At 55.1% G+C, this 16,109-nt stretch overlaps 1 protein-coding gene across 4 annotated transcripts in view; it reads left to right on the top strand.

Moving 5' to 3' along the window:
• The first annotated feature begins 2,231 nt into the window (after positions 1-2,231).
• ZEB2 (zinc finger E-box binding homeobox 2) overlaps positions 2,232-16,109 on the top strand; it is a 112,295-nt gene continuing 98,417 nt past the window's right edge. The window contains exons 1-3 of one of the 4 annotated variants that reach the window (XM_066999665.1): positions 2,232-2,488; positions 2,593-2,691; positions 5,397-5,534. In XM_066999665.1, coding sequence (XP_066855766.1) covers positions 5,462-5,534 — 73 coding nt within the window. In that variant the 5' untranslated portion in view covers positions 2,232-2,488; positions 2,593-2,691; positions 5,397-5,461. Of the gene's footprint in view, positions 2,692-4,557; positions 5,287-5,396; positions 5,535-5,653; positions 5,743-16,109 lie in introns of those variants that run through there. The other 3 variants (XM_066999666.1, XM_013189200.3, XM_066999667.1) reach the window with 3 other exon arrangements.

Genomic DNA, 16,109 nt, shown 5'->3' with positions numbered 1-16,109 from the left:
TGTGGGGAGCCTCGGACCCCCCCCTGCGCTGAGCTGAGCCCCCCCCGGAGGCAGCCCCCCGCCCTGCCTCTCCCCTCTCCCCCAGACCCGGATCACACCGGGGCACCGACGCCTGCCCGGAGCTCGCAGGGCAGGTTTGGGGACGAGGTGAAAAATAGCAATCGCATCGCGGTGGGGAGGATGAGCTGCTGTTGGGGGGCTTGGGGGGCCCCCGCCGTCCTTTGCAGTGTTTAATCTTCGGAAAGGTGTCCTCTGATCAGCAGCATTTTTGAGTGCAATTGCTAGTGACTATTGCTCGCGTTCCTGCTCTTGCTGTAGGCACACATTCAATGCACAGTTCAAGAGCAGTTTATCTTAGCTTAATGTAAGTAAAAGTATAGTGTCGGATCAGTGTACCATTTGTTTCAGTTTTCTTCAGGAGGGAGGGAAAAAAAAAAAAAAAAGTGCTGTAATAGATTTAACTCTGTCAAAGCAGGGAAATTGTTCCGCAGCTCCCTAATACAGCCCTTTGGGCAGCTCCACGGTTACCTTCAGAAGGGATCATGCAAGTAGGCAAGACGTGAAGTTTATCTTTGCACGGAGAGCATTTCAAGCCCTTGTAGAGGAAGAAGCGGCTGTGGGTTGTGCTGGGAGCCGGGCAGGAGCGGCTGAGGCTCAGCCATAGCAGCCCCCTTCGCACTAAACCGCCTCGCTCAGCATCCCCAGCCTGGGCTGCCTGACTTACTTCTGTATTAGTTCTCAATTACGTGCAGTGTAAACCAGCTTTTTGATTAACAAAACAGCAGAGCATTGGTTAAGAACACTTAAACTTCAAAAAAAAAATCCCCCTGGGAAGTGGGCTCTGAATTGGTTAATAATGTGCAGTACTTGCTAAATTGCTGACTTCCAGATGTGGAAAATATCTTTCTTGTTTAGGACCTACGTAACCTGATTGGATTACGACAGAAGCGTCACATTGGAAGGCTTTTGAGTGATGATTTAATTAACCATACAGTAGAAAGCTGTATTTGCCAGGAAACCCCTTCCATATTTGCATAACCAATCCCTTCAGTGCAAAGGTGGAGTCTGGGCTTCTTCTCTTTTTTTTTTTTCTTTCTTTTTTTTTTTTTTTTTCTAGATGCAATTTTATTTTAATTTTAATACTTTGCAAAGGTGAAAAACTTGTAACCTCTGCGAAGTTCGGTACCACGCGTTGCTCGCCCGAGCCGCCTGCCGTGCAGCCAGCCCAGGGCAGGGCAGGGGCAGCAAAAAGCGCCCAGCTCCCCCCTGCTCCCTATCTGTGAACAAAACAGAGCGACTGTAAGATCTCAGCACGGTTGTTGTGTTGTTTTTTTTTTATGATTATTATTATTTTTTTTCGTCAGATTTAGCTGGCTGTTCAAATAACCTGGACGAGTGCTGAAATGAAATGAAAGAGGGAGAGAGGGAAAAAAAATATTAATAATAATAATAAAAATGCCCCCAAAGAAACGCGTGAGGATAAAAATAAAACGGCAGCAAAACGAGCGGGAGTCAGCCAGGAGCTCGTTTGCGGTGCCCGCACAGAGTTTAGTTTCTAGGCGTTGCGTTAGGGTAAGTTTTGGCCCTCCGCAAGCAGCGGGAGCTGCGGGAGCGCAGCGGGGCAGGATGCGGCCCCCGGCGGCTTCCCAGGGCGGCCGAGGCGGGGGGGGGGGGGATCCCGCCGGGGGGGGGGGGGGGGGGGGGGCGGGATCTGGCGGGGGGGGGATCCCGCCGGGGGGGGCGGCAGGGATCCAGCCTGAGGGCAGGGATCCGGCAGGATCCTGCTGGGGTTGGGGGGGGGGGGGGATCCGGCACACGTCTCGCCTGGGGGAGGGGGGATCCCATATGGGGGGGGGTTGGGGAGAGGGCTGGGGGGGGGAGGTTTACACCCTGGGGGGGTCGCAGGGGGGGGAAGAAGCATGGGGGGGGGGGATAGGGATGCACCGCAGGGGGGGCGGGATGCAGCCTAGGGGGGAAAGATGCACCCCTGGGGGGCAGAGATGCACCCCTGGGGGGTAAAGGATGAACCCCGGGGGTTAAAGGATGCACCCCGGGGGGGGGGGGTCAGGGGATGCACCCCAAAGGGGAGGGGGGGCAGAGGATGCAGCCGGGGGGGGGGGGGGAGGGGGGGTGCCGAGGCCGCATCCCCCCGCGGGGCAGGGGCTGCGGGGGGGCCGCGGGGCGCGGAGCGGCGCGGAGCGGGGCGGGGGGCGGGCGCGGGGCGGGGGGCGGGCGGGAGGAGGTGGAATTGCATTTGTGCCGCTAAAGCCCTTCGCGGAGACTTCAAGGTATAATCTATCCCAGATCCTTTCCCAGAGAGAAACTTGGCGATCACGTTTCCACATGATGCTCACGTTTGGTGCTCTTCAATTATCCCTCCCCACAAAGATAGGTGGCGTGTGTTTCAGGGTCTCTCCTCTCGCTCCTACAGAAAAGAAAAAGAAAAAAATGTCATTAGAAGAGGCGTAACACGTCAGTCCGTCCCCAGGTTTGTGTTTCCTGGAGTGGCAGAAAGAGATCAGTCCTAACCTGCCCAGCAGGAATAACGGTCCTTCCGACAACTCTTTGCAAGGCTTTTTACAATTTCTCCAGGAGCTGCATCTCCCTTCACCTTTTCTCCTCCACTTCGCGGCTTCTTCATGCTTTTGCTTCTCACCATTTCTGGCCAAAACTACAACCAAGACTTCGCAGGTAGGTTGGGAATTTAATTCCGTTTTCCTCCTTTTTTTTTTTTTTTTTTTTTTTTCCTCCCCTTCTTTTTCCTCCCACCACCTCGCGCTCTAGCGGGCTTCTTTAATTTCGATAGCGTTTGGTTATTTTTATTTTATTTTTATTTTTATTTTTTTCTTTTAAGCGTGCTGCCTTCACCCTGCCTTGCTCAGACTTGGGGCGAAAATCTCCCCCCCCCTTTTTTTTTTTTTTTTTTTTTTAACCGAAACCCGAAGTCACTCGGGCTCCCGCTCCGGGAAGGGGCGAGCGGGGTCGGGGCGCTGGGGGCTGCCCCCCCCCCCCCCCCCCTCCCCGCTACCTGTCACCAGGTACGGGAGGCGCCTTGCGCACCGCAGCAGCCAAAGTTTTAGCGCCGGGGAGGCACCCCGTCCTCCCGCGAAAGGGCGAAATCAAAAGGCTGGGGGTTTCAAATAAAAGCCACCCGGCCACCTCCTGCTCTTTTTCCTCGTGGGGTTCCCTCCGGAGCCCCAAAGTTTGCAGGTACCTGTTAATGGCAACGCCGAGCCGGCGCGGCCGGGCACCGCTGGAGCCCCAGCCCGGGGCAGGGCTCCCGGCGAGGATGTGTTTCCCCAACCAGAAAGTTTGCTGTTTTGTCTGCTTACTTAGTTTCATTTCTTTATTTTATTTTGCGAAGCTGGGTGAAGTAACACCTTAGCTTCTGGGATCCTAAAGCAAGAAGTGAAAGTACTGACTGGAACTTAAAAGTCGTTTACCAAAAAGCGAAAAAAAATATATATATTAAAAAAAAAAAATTTGCTAGCCGGTTGTCTGGGAAGAAAAGTGTTGCCGAGATCTGCAGGTTTCAAATTATTGACAACTTTTGGGGGGAGGCTGAAGAGCAGGGGAGATAGCGAAATGCATTTAAAACAATTCTCCATTGGGCGTTTTGCATGAAAACGCCACTCGCCGAGGAAGGCTCAGAGCCTCGCTCGCCTCGGCTCCTGTCCTCCCCACTCTGCTGCATCCCGTGTCAGACCTGCCCCGGTGATGCCAGCCTTGCCCCCTCCAGAATCGGGAAAAACTGGCAAATCCTAAACTTTCTGGCGCATTTCTCAGCCTCTCCCTTCCTCGGCCGCACGCATCCACATCCAGGGAGCTCGCAGTGCTCCCTGCCCAGGCGCGATCCCAGGCAGGAGAGTGTGAGTAAACATGCTGACCCCGCACACACACACTCTCAATATTCCCATCCTCTTACCTGCTCGGGGATTTTTTTAGCCGGGCAGGTTTTATAACCGCAAAGGTCTGAACAGAGAGTTCAGGCGGAATAAAAGACCTAGCAGCAACACACTTCCCTGCTCAGTCCTGGTGTGAAGCTCCAGCAAAGTCAAAAGACACAGGGAATAATAATAAATAGAGAAGCCCACTTTGCTGGGGAAAAAAAAATGGTGAGGCAGGTAATCATTTATTTTATTTTATTTCTCTACATTTTGTACAAAACTCCCAGTGCAGGGGAAGACAATAGATGCGAAGGCGAGGAGGGGGAATCCTGCTCAGGAGAGCAAGGGTTAATTGCCCTTGTTTTACAGTTTGCATCTGTTACATCTTTTATAGCCCCCTGTTTAAACTAATCCTCAAGTCAAAGCATCTTTAAAGCTACAGCATCTTCCTCGAGGTGGACTGAGTTTCAGGAGCGTTCTTGCAGCAAGGCAAAGGCTCCAGTGACAGATAGAGGCTCCTGCACAGCCGGGCACGCACAGTAGGTCCCAAAGTTTACAAGTTAAAACACACACACCCAGCCTGAGAGCCTGAAAACTCTGACAGCGGTAGTTTTGATTTCTGTTTCTTTTCTGGGGAAGGAGAAAGGAAAAAAAAAAAAAAAAAAAAAGACACTCTGAAGCTTTGTTTAAGTAAGGGGCAGGGGAAACCCTGAATATTGTCAAACTGACTAAAAAGGTGACAGAGGTTTATAATTACCCCGCTCATTGTTAGGGGGAGGGGGAGGTCTCCGCGCTGTGCTTTACCCCAAAAGGACAGGGGAGAGCCATGTTTCCCTCCGCTCTTATCACTTCGCCGGGGTGCCCTGTGGCAACAATAAAAAATAAAAACAAAATAAATAAAATAAGGGCAGGGGCAGCAGCAGGGAGGGCTAGCATTATCGTGCGCAAACAAGTCCTAACGTCAAATTAAAGTACTTTTAGGAGGAAACGGTCCGCCTAGCATTGAGTCAGGCAGCCTACTGTAAGAGCCGTGCTTCTCCTCATATACGGTCATGAGTTATGACTCATTTGAGATGTAATTCTGGGCTCTCTCTGATCTGCTTTGCTGGTGCAACACACACACACACACACACACACACACACACACACACGCACCCGCACACGCGCGCACACGCACCCCGGGAGCGAGCGGGAGCCACACGCACACGCAGCACCCGCACGCAGGGGCACGCACCGAAAAGAAAGCGAGCAAAAAGAAAAAAAAAAAAAAAAAAAAAAAGAAAGAAAGAGAAAGAAAGAAGGAAAGAAAGAGCAAGAAGGCAATCTGCCCGGCTGGGGAGCGAGGGGGGAGCCCGCTCCGTCTGCGTCCCACCTCCCCCGGCACGGCAAGCCTCGCCGTGTGCGTGGATGGGTTCTTTTGCGGGTGCAAATTCGGGTCCCCGTTGGCGCCCTGCGTTTAAATGGGATATACCAATGCCCACATTGTTGCTGTGTTTGGTTGTTACATAGAGTCTGCGTGCTGCTGAATCAGGGAGTCGAGCCCATGCGAACTGCCATCTGATCCACTCTTATCAATGAAGCAGCAGATCATGGCGGATGGCCCCAGGTGTAAGAGGCGAAAACAAGCCAACCCCCGGAGGAAAAACGGTAAGCAGCCCCCCGAGCAAACTTTTCCGGCCGGGCGGAGAAGCCCCGGGGCGGGGGGGTGGCGGTGTCGGGGGGGGGGGGGGGGTTGGAAGGCGAAGGGGGGGCGGGGGGGGGGGGGGGGGCACGGCGCAAAGCGGGGAGGCGGCGGCGGAGCCCGGAGCGGGGCGTCCCGCGGAGGCTGCGCGGCCGCGGAGGCTGCGGGGCTCCGGTGATGCTTGCGGGGGAGGGGGGGGGTCGGGGAGGCATCGGGGTGTTACGGGGAGGGGGGCCGGGGGGGGCGCAGCAGCGCGCCCCCGCCGCTCCCCAAAGTTTGTTGCGCGGGCGCGGAGCGGGCGCGCCCCTGCCCCGCGGCGGAGGGGAGGCGGCGGCCGGGGGCCGGAGGGGCCGGGGGGGGCGCCGAGAGGTGCTCGGGGCGGGGGGGGGGGGCCGGCCGGGGAGCCGCCGGCCCTGGGAAAAAGCCGGCACCGTGAGAACCCCGGGGCGCGCCGGCACCGGGCAGCGCCTCTCGCTCGGGCTCGGCGGAGGCTCCGCGAGGAAACTTCCTCCCCGGTAACCGGTCACCGGCCCCACGAGGTCGGGGACGGGGACGGGGACGGGGGGGGGGGACGGGGGGGGGACTCACGGCCGCGCTCTCCCTCGCCCCCCGGCCCCGGAGGCTGCGGGGGGTCGGGGGGCGGTGGGACGCGGTGCCCCGCTCCGAGCCCCCCTCGGGAGGCTGGCACGGGTGCGGGGCTCTGGGTGCGTGCCTCCCCGAGTCCCCCCCGGGTTTTGTTTTTTTTTTTTTTTTCCCCTTTCTCCCCCCCCCCCCCCAGCGGCCGACAGCCGCTGCCCCCTCCCGCAGCCCCTGGCACGGCCGGGCCGGCCCCGCTCGCAACAACTTTCCTCCCCGCCGAGGAGCCGGGGGAAGGGGAAGATGTTTTGTGCGAACCTGAACCCGCTCGCTTAGGGCTCGGCTACTTCTTTTAAGTGGAGAGGTGGACGTGGGGGTGGGAAGGTTGGGGGGGGGGGGACACACGACAACAATAACAAAAAAAAAAAAAAAGAAAGAAAAAACAAAGAGGAGAGAATGTTGATTAGAAACAAATGATCCTTCCCCCCCCCCCTTCCCCTTCCCTTGCTCTCTCTAGGTTGTGAGTGTGTGCGAGTGTGTGTGTGTGTGTGCGTGTGTGTGTGTCTTTTTCTTGTTGTGGTGGAGGCGTCGAGCCATATGGGGGAGTGATAGAGGAATTTTAGTCAGAAACTGTTCGCTGTGTTACACTGGCTTTTCCCTTTGTGTTGTCTTTGATCTATTTGCTTGGCTTAGTATTACAAAAAACCCCAACTAAAATAATATATTCCGAGCAGCTTCCCAAGGATCCGTTCCTTGTTATCTTTTTTTAAAGTCTCTCCCCCTCCACCACCACCCTTTACTCTTGTGTCTGTCATTATTTAAGGTGGTCCTCACAGAGGAGACCTCCCCTTCCCCTCATCTCTGGGTAATTTAGTAGACATTAAAATTACACGTAATGTTTCCCTCTCCTCTCTTGTGTTTCCTCTGTTCTTTTTATTAAATGTTGGTTATTGATTTTCTAAAATCAATGTCTGTTGTGGGGCTTTTTTCCCCTTACAAGTATCTAAAGCACGTTGCTGATCAACTGGATAACAAAAGCTTTGTGTCAAGTAGCCTTTTTTCTTATGTTAAACAGTCATTTTTGAGAGAAAAAGAGAGTGAGATTTAAAGCAACGCATCCAGAAGTGCTCTTTTGCAGGAAAGAATATTCTGAGTGTTTGAGGGGGGCTTATTCTTCTGCTTTCGCCTCCTCGCCTTTTAACACAAGCTTCTTACTTTAGCGTGTTAAACCCATCACACGCTCCGTGCTGAGGGATGCGCCCGGGTGTCTAATATTTTCTCCCCCCCCCCCCCGCCTTGATCCGAGGGGAGAAACAGAAATAAAGGGGCCGGGTGCCCGCCTTTGGGTAGGGCACCCCGCTGCAGCCTCTGCCCCCTGCCCTCGCTGCGCAGGGCTTGGGGAGGACGCGCGGCCCGGGGTGGCGCAGGCTCCTGCCTCCCTTCGCCTCGGGGCTTTTTCACCCCCAAGTGCTCTAACTCGGGGAGCCGCCCCCCGGCTCGGGAGCCGAAAGTTGAATTGCGATTTTGGAAGGTGACCACCGAAAGAGCCCGCAAACTTCAGCTCAGGCGTGCGCGCTGGCTGCGCGAAGGTCTGACTTGTGCGCCGGCAGCCTCCTGCTCCGGCCAGGGCCGGGGGGGAAAGGCTCCACTTTCTGCCTGTCCCCTCTCTTTTTTTTTTTTTTTTTTTCTCTTCCTGCCCCAGAATTTGGTTCTCTCATTCATTTCCGAGTGAGAAATGTCCTGGTTTTGAGAAGCAGGTAGACGAGCGAGGGTGGGTTTTGGTGGCGGTGGCGTTGGGTTTTGGTGGTTTTGGTGTTGGGTTGGTGTTTGGTTTTTGTTTTTGTTTTTTCATTTTCTCTTTCTCGACAAGCACGTACCCAGTGCCTTTCCCGTTGGGAATTGCCCAGGATTTATCTGGTCTGAGTGGATTTTTGCTTCTTTCCTGGGTTCGTGGAAAAGATGTCACTTCTGAGCTTGTGTCTTTGCTGATAACACTAGAAACGGTGATGCTTATCGAAATCAGACAGAAATTCCTTAGAAACGCGGCAGGACCAAACTAAAAATTTAAAAAAATAATAAAATAAATAAATAAAAAGGAAAAAGAAAAAAAAAAAAACACCAAAAGTAGATGGCCATCGAGGAAGCCGGAGTGGCGTGGGTGCAGTCGGCCCCGAACTGCAGGGGGGGGACCCCGCGGGATCGCCCGGCCGCCGCTCCGGGTGCGCGCCCGGCGGCGAGTGCGGGGCTGGGCAGGGCTCGGCTCGGCTCAGATAACGGGGCCGGCTGCGATCGCGGCGCCGAGCGGGGGGGGAAAGCCGGGGGGGGGGGGGCCCGGGGGGGGGTGCGAGATAACGGCACGGCAGGGGGCTGAGAGGCTGGGGGGGTGGCTGGGCAGGACGGTGCCCCCCCCCCCCCGGGGATGGAGGGGAGGGGGGGGGGAGGAGAGGACCCTAGAAGTGAGGTGGGGGGGATTTGGGGTTGAGGGGGGGGCCGGGGGACGCAGCCCAGGAATGCGGCGGCGCCCCGGGAAGTTGGGTCAGATGATTCCCGGCGCCTGACTCACTTCGCGGCACTTTCACTCGGGAGAAGTGGCGGCGGAGCAGGAGGAGGAGGAGGCGGAGGAGGAGGAGGAGGAGGAGGAGGAGGAGGAGGAGGAGGGAGATGGTGGAGGAGGAGGAGGAGGAGGAGGAGGAGAGGGCAGCGAGCCCCCTTTCCGCCCCGCTCCGCACGGGCGCCCCGCGGAGGCGGGGGTGCGCAGGCGGCGGCGCGGGGATGCGCGGAGAGGGGCGGCGGGGTCCCCGCTCCCTGCCCTGCCCTGCCCTGCCCTGCCCCTCTCCTCCTTGGATGGGCCAATGTAGTTTTTTTTTTCCCTGACCCCCCCCCCAAAAAAAAAAAAAATTAAAATCCCCTGGAAGGAGGGGAAAGGGGGAGGGGGGAAAGTTGGAGCTAATTTACTCCAAAGTTTCAGTAAACAGCTCCCTTTGACTCCTTTGCCATCTCGCTTCCAGTCGCAAAGAAAAGGGAGAAAGTTCACTGCTTTCAGGGCGTCCGAGCCGAGCAGAGCCCGCAGCAGCCGAGCGGCCGCGGTCGCAGTGCCCGGAGCCTTTCCCCAAAAGACACCCAGCCTCCTTCAGGGGATGTGGGGAAGGGGGGAAACCCACTTCACTTCCCACTTGCCAAAGAGAAAAAACCAGCCCGGCTGCCGCCTTGAGTGAGTGGGAAGCGAGGCTCGCCTTCCCAGCCGGGAGAAGTTTGGGGGCAGCCCGGGGGAGGCTGGCGAGGCGGCGGGGAGGCTGCCTGTCGCGACACTCAGGTGGCGCAAGCTGGAGAGGGCACCTGGGAGCTCTGCCTTGCCTCGGCACCTTGCCGGGGGGGGCGAATCCGTTGCGAGCATATTGCTCGGGAGAGCGGCTTCCTCGGCTGGCAGTAAAACGCGCTCCGTCGAGGGAAGCACCTGGAGATAGGTATCCAAAAATCGAGGCGCAAAACGCGGGCAGGGCGCAGCGCATCCCCCGCTGCACCGCTCCGCGCACCGTGGTGGCCGGAGCGAGCCGTGGCAGGGAGCAGAGGAGGCTGCCTTCCGTGGCAGGGCTGGTCTATTCGTTTTATTCGGAGTTTGGAGAGGAGCAGGGAATTTGGAGGTTAGCGCCCGCTTCGCCGTTTGCCCTTCGTGAGGGTGCTGCGCTCACTGGGCGCTGGTTATTGCACGCCAGGAAACTTTTGGGGGAACCTCTGACTGCTGTGAGAAAATACATTCGGTGCCTGGCAAAGCCACATATGAAAAATTAAAAAAATTTTTAAAAAAAGGAAACAGTTACAAGTTAATTATTGATAACGATACGAAGCCAAGTGCCCAAGGTAGGGAAAATAGATGGAAGACCGAGATGCAGGCTCAGGACAGGCTGGTAATATCGCCCAAGAAAAAATGTGTGTCTCCCTTCAGAGTGGAAGGCAGGGTGTTGATTCTTTTACAGCAGCCCCACATTCATTCCAAGAAATAGGAAATTCTTCGCCTCCCAACAGTTTTTGGCATCTGCATTATCCCAGTGCTTTTAAGGTGCATTTTCTTCTCTGTGAAAGAGAACTCTTTGTCCTTTTTTCTCCAAGACCATGGCTTCCCAAGGTAGACACTATTTTGTGCCTGTCACATAGAAAGGGAGTGCAGGTTTGCAGTGCTCACAGACAATTGATTGTCTGCCCTAATGTGTTTCATTTACATGTTTATAACGTCAATAGTGCTGGGGTGTCCACTGTACCATTCATTCCAGCATTCCCACAAGGGTGCAATTGTCTGAATGGCCAAGTCAGACACCTTTTTGATTGCTCTTTAGTTGTCTTTTTAGAGTACGGAGAAAAAGAGAAATCTGTGAGGCAGAAACACTAGTTGAAAATATTTCAGAATTAAACGTCACCATTAAAGCAGATGTGAGCATTAGACAAACAAGATATTTTAACTAAGGCTCTGAAGGTGTAAACAAATTCAGAACGGAGGGGATGGTTACTGCACGCTGCATCCAGTCCTGCTCCTTAATTTTTTAGGCTCCTTTTTTTTTTTTTTTTCATGTTTTGTGGTTTTCATTTTCATTTCAGCCTCTGTAAATGCAGCCACCTCCTAACTCTTTGTATGCTTAGCTGTAATTTGCGATTTTTTCCCTGTGTATTTACATATCTCTGTTTATGCCAACAGCGTCAGCTAACCGCTTGGAAAGTCTAGGGAGAGAATATTCAGGCTGCGAGAAGCGTAAACTTAAAAAATAAAAATAAAAAAGTAAGGTCCAAATATTTCTTGATTAAGCATTTTTAATGAAAAAAAGAAAGGACAATGCCTGGACTTCTTGAGGCAGTTTAACTCAAATAGCTGTGTACCAACTTCTCAGGGCTGCGCTTGCCGTCCTCTTACGCTGCGAGCTTTCAGCGAAGTGCTCCTAGGAGTTGCAAAGTCACTAAAAGCTTGGGTTTTAAGGTGTGCTGTGCTGTTTGCGTATGCCACGCTGTCCTTCAGCACGGAAGCTGCTTTCTGAGGGAGGCGAGGGACGGCTGCCTGCGTTTATACCCGAATAGCTGAGCCTCGCAGATGCAGGGGGATCCGTGCACGCGTGTGCACCTACCCAGGCGTGCGGGGAGAGAGGCTGAGCGCACACCCAGCACATGCAGGTCCGCCTAAAAATAACGGCTCGCCTCTCGGACGAGCTCCTTTCCCCCTAAAAATGATGACGGTACAATTAACACGAGTTGACCCGTTCCGTCCACGGGCCAGAAAGGGGAGAGAGCCCCAAGTCCTGGGGAGGTAAAGCGAGGGAAAAGTTTCGTGTTTTTCTTTTTTCTTCCCTCCCCTCTCTATAATTTTTGTTGTAATTTTAAAAAGACGCCTGTTTGTGGAGAGATCTTTTTTTATTTTTATTTTTATTTTTTTGTGCCTACCAGGGAAGACACACACAGTAGATGCACCGTTAGCTGAACCCCTGACACGGCGGTCTTTTGAATGCCTTAGGTATGATTTCACTTTCGCTCACATCAATGCTGACCTGAATGCCTTTCATATCTGATCCGCTGTGTCTCTCCCAGTAAACATCCCCTGAGGGGAGAACAAAGAAAGGAGCTCTTCTTCTTCTTAATCACAATTCAGCCCATTCACCGCCGGCAGGCTACATTTGCATTCTGCAACAGAAAGCCAAGATGAAAAGAAAAAAAAAAAAAAAAAAAAAAAAGAGAGAGTGAGAAGAGGGGGGAAAAAGCAGAAGGGTGGAGGCTGAGTAAAATAACTTAGGTGTTTGTAGCTGTTTGTTGGGCTTCCCCTAGTTACAAGCCTTATATAGATCCTGCTCTACCCAGCCTTGGCTCCTCTGACAGGCAGATAGTGTTACAAGATGGCATGCCTGTACTATTCATGGCCACTCGCTCTAACACTTGAGGTAGAAAGTGTCAGGGAGGGATCAAATTCTACTCCGAGCAGCCTGCTAGAGTTAGGGTCAGGTGTGTGTACTCTCGGCTCTTGACTGCTGCCTATTCTTTTCGTTTAATTACGATTATTGTTTACTCGCCGTGACCTTGGGCGGGGGGGTAGGCAGGCTGGGCCACCCCCGGAGGGCTGTGGAAGGGGGGGCAAAAAGCCGGCTCCCCAAATTAACGGGGTGTCACGTCTTCCCCGGGGGGCTCCGGGTGAGGGGCAGCGGCTGGGGGGGGGGGCTCCGGCACCGTCGTTTTTCTTCCCCCCCCCCCCCGGCTTTGGCCGGCCCGCCCCGTCGGGGAAAAGCAGCGAGCTGCGGCCGGCAAGCGGCACCGAGGAGGAGGAGGAGGAAGAGCAGGAAGGCGACCCCAGTGGCACTTCCAGTGGCCGTGCTCCCTGGTGGTCACGTCCACGTCCATTTTCCCACCGCCCCCCCCCCCCCCCCCCCCTTCATTTCCCCGGCTGCCCGCTCTCCCCCAGCTCCTCTGGGCTTTTCAGAAGCCACTTGGAAAGAGATGGCGAGGTCTTTGGTCGGAGCCACTTTTTTCGCACCAAGAGAGGGTTTATTTATAACCGGATCCCGCTTACTGAAAAGTATTTAAGCCCTTTCAGGCAGAGCTGTCAAAATTTCCCGTGTTGTTTGCCTCTATTTGCAACATGCACAAAGTCCTGTGCAGTTGCTGGTATTGGAATAGCCGGGGTAGCGCAGAAATCTCAAGTGACAAGTTTTCAACTACACCATCTCCTGCCGACCAAACTGTCATTTTTTTTTTTTTCAGAAACCGCTTTTTAAGATCCTCACTTTTTTTTTTTCCTCTTTTTTATTTTTATTTTTTTTTTTCCCATCAGCAAATAGATTAAACGTGCTAAAGCAACTTCGGGAGGGAAGAGCAGCTCGAACAATGCGGAGCGGGAGGGATGTCTTATTTTCCTGTAGCTGCTCTGGCAGATCTCACTCAGAAGGAGCACGCTAAGCGAGATGTTACCAGTTGAACAGAAGCATGTGACACAGATTCCTGATTTTTTCCCAGAAGATTTGCAGAATTTACAAAAAGAGATTATCTCTACACCTTCCACCCTCCTAACCACCCCCATGACCCAAGCAGTGGAGGATTTAGGCAGATTTACTTCAGTAAACACCTTTGGACACTTGGGGAAAAGTAGGAGTCTGTTTGCAAAAGCAGGCTTTTGTTAAGTGAGGTGCTGGATAATGCTTTACCCGGCAGCTGTGATATTAACCTCCCCGGCGAGGCTGCAAAGCGCCTTAACTCCTTGCGCGCTGCGCGGCCACAACCCGCGCAGGTACCGCGCAAGGGGCGCGCAGGCGGGAGGTGCCCGGGGGCAGCCTCGCCTCCAGCCTCTATCCTCCAGCCTCCTGCCTCCGTCCTTCTCTTTCTCGCCTCTGTCCTCCTGCCTCCAGCCTCCTCGCCGGCCCCGGGGCTGCCAGGACATGGGGGCACCGCCACCGTCGCCCCCCCCCCCCCCCCAGCCCTCGGTTCCCCTCCGTTCCGAGCCCTGTGCCCCAAATTTCGGCCGGCCCCCAGCCTCCCCGCTCGGCTCGGAGGCTCTCCCAAGCGGCCGGTGGGCCGCTTTTATTTTATTTATTTATTTATTTTCAGGAGGGTAACTTTACAGGTGCTTCTCTTTTTAGCTCCAGCATAAGGTCTCCTCGTTTCAGGATTTTTGATGTCGAGGGTTCTTTTTTTTTCCTTTTTTTCCCCCTTTTTTTTCCCCCCCTCAAAGTGGAGGTGTCGATGTTAGAGCAGCCACAAACGTGTGAGAAAGCAAAGGGTATGAGACGTGACAGAATTAAAGGTGTTTGCTATGCTGTTACCCGTGTGTCAAGCTGCAGGCTCCCTTTGTCGCAGCCTCCCGGAGGTTCGCTGGCGCGGATCCTCTCCCCTCCCAGGCGAGGCAGCAGCTCCCGGCCGGGGGGGGGGGGTCCGTGCGGTGCCCCCGCCGCTGTCGCCTGTCCCCCGCAGCCCCTCGGGGCTCCGACGGGGCGCTCAGCCCCGCACCGCCACCGGGCCAGCACCGCGGCGGCTGGCGGGGGAGAGCCGCTTTTGGCAGGGACGTCATCTGCCAAATCATCCCATAATTACGTTTTATGTTATTTGTATGAATGACCGAGCGTGCAGTATTCCTTTTGGAAATCAAAGGAAGGCTTAAAACGCGGGTTTGAATACTTTCAGACCATGGTCAGGTCACAGTTTGGGAGCTGAATTAAACTGATCTCATTTGTGATCTAATTGAGGTTGGCAACAACCTTAGCGGTAGCAATAACACACAAACACACAAATCAAAGAGCAGAATTCAGCAAATCAGATCTTTTGCTCCAATTCTGCCCGCCGCTCTATTCTCCGGCTGCCAGCGGAGAAGTTAAACTTTGTCCTGCTTCTCGGCGCCGCCGCAAAGCCTCGCGTATTTGCGGGGCCGGGGCAGGACCCCGGGGCTGCCCAGAGGAGGTGGGGGGGTCGGGGCGAGCAGGGGAGCGGGCACGAGTGGGGTCCCCGGCGGTGGGGGGGGGCACGCGTGGGAGAAGGGAGCGAGGGCCGGGGCGCTGCGGGCAGCGGCGAGGCTCCCTCCCTCCCTCCCTCCCTCCCTCTCTCCTTCCCTCCCTCCTCCCTCCCTATCTGCGCATCCATCGCTGCGGATCCCAGGAATGCAATTACCAGAGTGGCTGCGAATTGTTGACAAATTTGCCTGGGACCGTCGGGGACGGAGCCGCGCCGGGGCCGGGGCACGGGGGAGCCCCGACGGAGGGGGGGGGCTGCGCTGGGGACCGGCACCGGGCACGGCCGGGGGACCCCCGTCGGGGAGGGCAGGGGGCTCCCAGCGACCCCCCCCCCCGGCTCCAGGAGCCCTTTGCCGGCTCCCCCCAGCCCCGCACCAAGCCCGGGGGGGCTCCGGGGCCGCCCCCACGGGGGGCCGCCCCCTCCCCAGCGCTCGGCGCGGCCCCAAACTTGGCTCACGGGGGGGGAGGATAATTTAGGGGGGGGTGGATTACGAGGAACGGCCCCTTACCTCCCCCCCCCACCCCCGGTGCGGGCTTTGAGACGTGTCCTCAGCTCCCCCCCTCCTCCCCGCCGGTGTTTTCCTCGGCTAAAACCTGTTTACTCGCCTCTTTGTTTTTTTTTTTTTTTTTTTTTTTTTTGACGTGCAATGAGTTTCCATCTCCTGCGAATCTCTAAGAAATAGATAAAGCATTATATCCCCCCCCCCCCGGCCCCCCCCCCCGCTCGTATTTTAAAGCAGCGATCCTGACAGCAGTACTATTATTGCACTTTATGTTTTAGTGGATGTTTGCTGTTGCTAGTTACAGCAACACTTATCATAAGACAGCAAGAAAAGAGTAGTCCCTGGTAATTAAAGTAATGAAATATTCATTTACTCTACCTTTTCAGTAGTCTCACAAATTAGGCTGCTACATTTAATGCCTGCACTGCCTCTGTTTTTATTATAATGGCAGCTTTCGCATCTGCAATTAGGACTAATTCTGACAGTTACAATTTCTGAGGGATGGTAAACAGTGAACGAGATGTGCAGCAGTGGTATTACACGTGAAAAGCCCTTGTCTCTTTAACCTTGTTGTTTTTTTTTCTCGCAGAGGTTACCTTTTCCCGATGGTGCAAAATCGACTTGACATAACTGTTCATCAGTTTCAGGGTTTTCCCTGGAGGTATTTGCATCAAATCAGCCCAGTCAAGCTTCAAGTTGAAATTGGCAGGCCAGAAACTGACAGGGTAGGGACTGGGAAAGAGACAGCTAAAGTGCAGGCAGCGAGCTGACAGCAGCGGCGGGCAGGCAGGGGGAGCGGGCTCAGCACCCGGGGCTGCCGTGCCCAGACCCCCCCCCAGACCACTTCAGACCCCCCCCCAACCCCCCCCGACCCCCTTGTGCATCCCCAGGGAGCGAGCATCCCGAGCCCTGCCTGGGCAGCAGGGTTGGGGATGGGGGGGGGGGGTGGAATATAACCAAGGTCTGGGGGGGGGGGAAAGGTGTTTGGGAACAAAGAGGT

Source organism: Anser cygnoides, chromosome 6 (assembly GCF_040182565.1).
Source record: "Anser cygnoides isolate HZ-2024a breed goose chromosome 6, Taihu_goose_T2T_genome, whole genome shotgun sequence".
Lineage (NCBI taxonomy): Eukaryota > Metazoa > Chordata > Aves > Anseriformes > Anatidae > Anser > Anser cygnoides.
The sequence above is the reverse complement of the archived record's forward strand: the minus strand, read 5'-3'. Positions and strand labels throughout refer to the sequence as shown.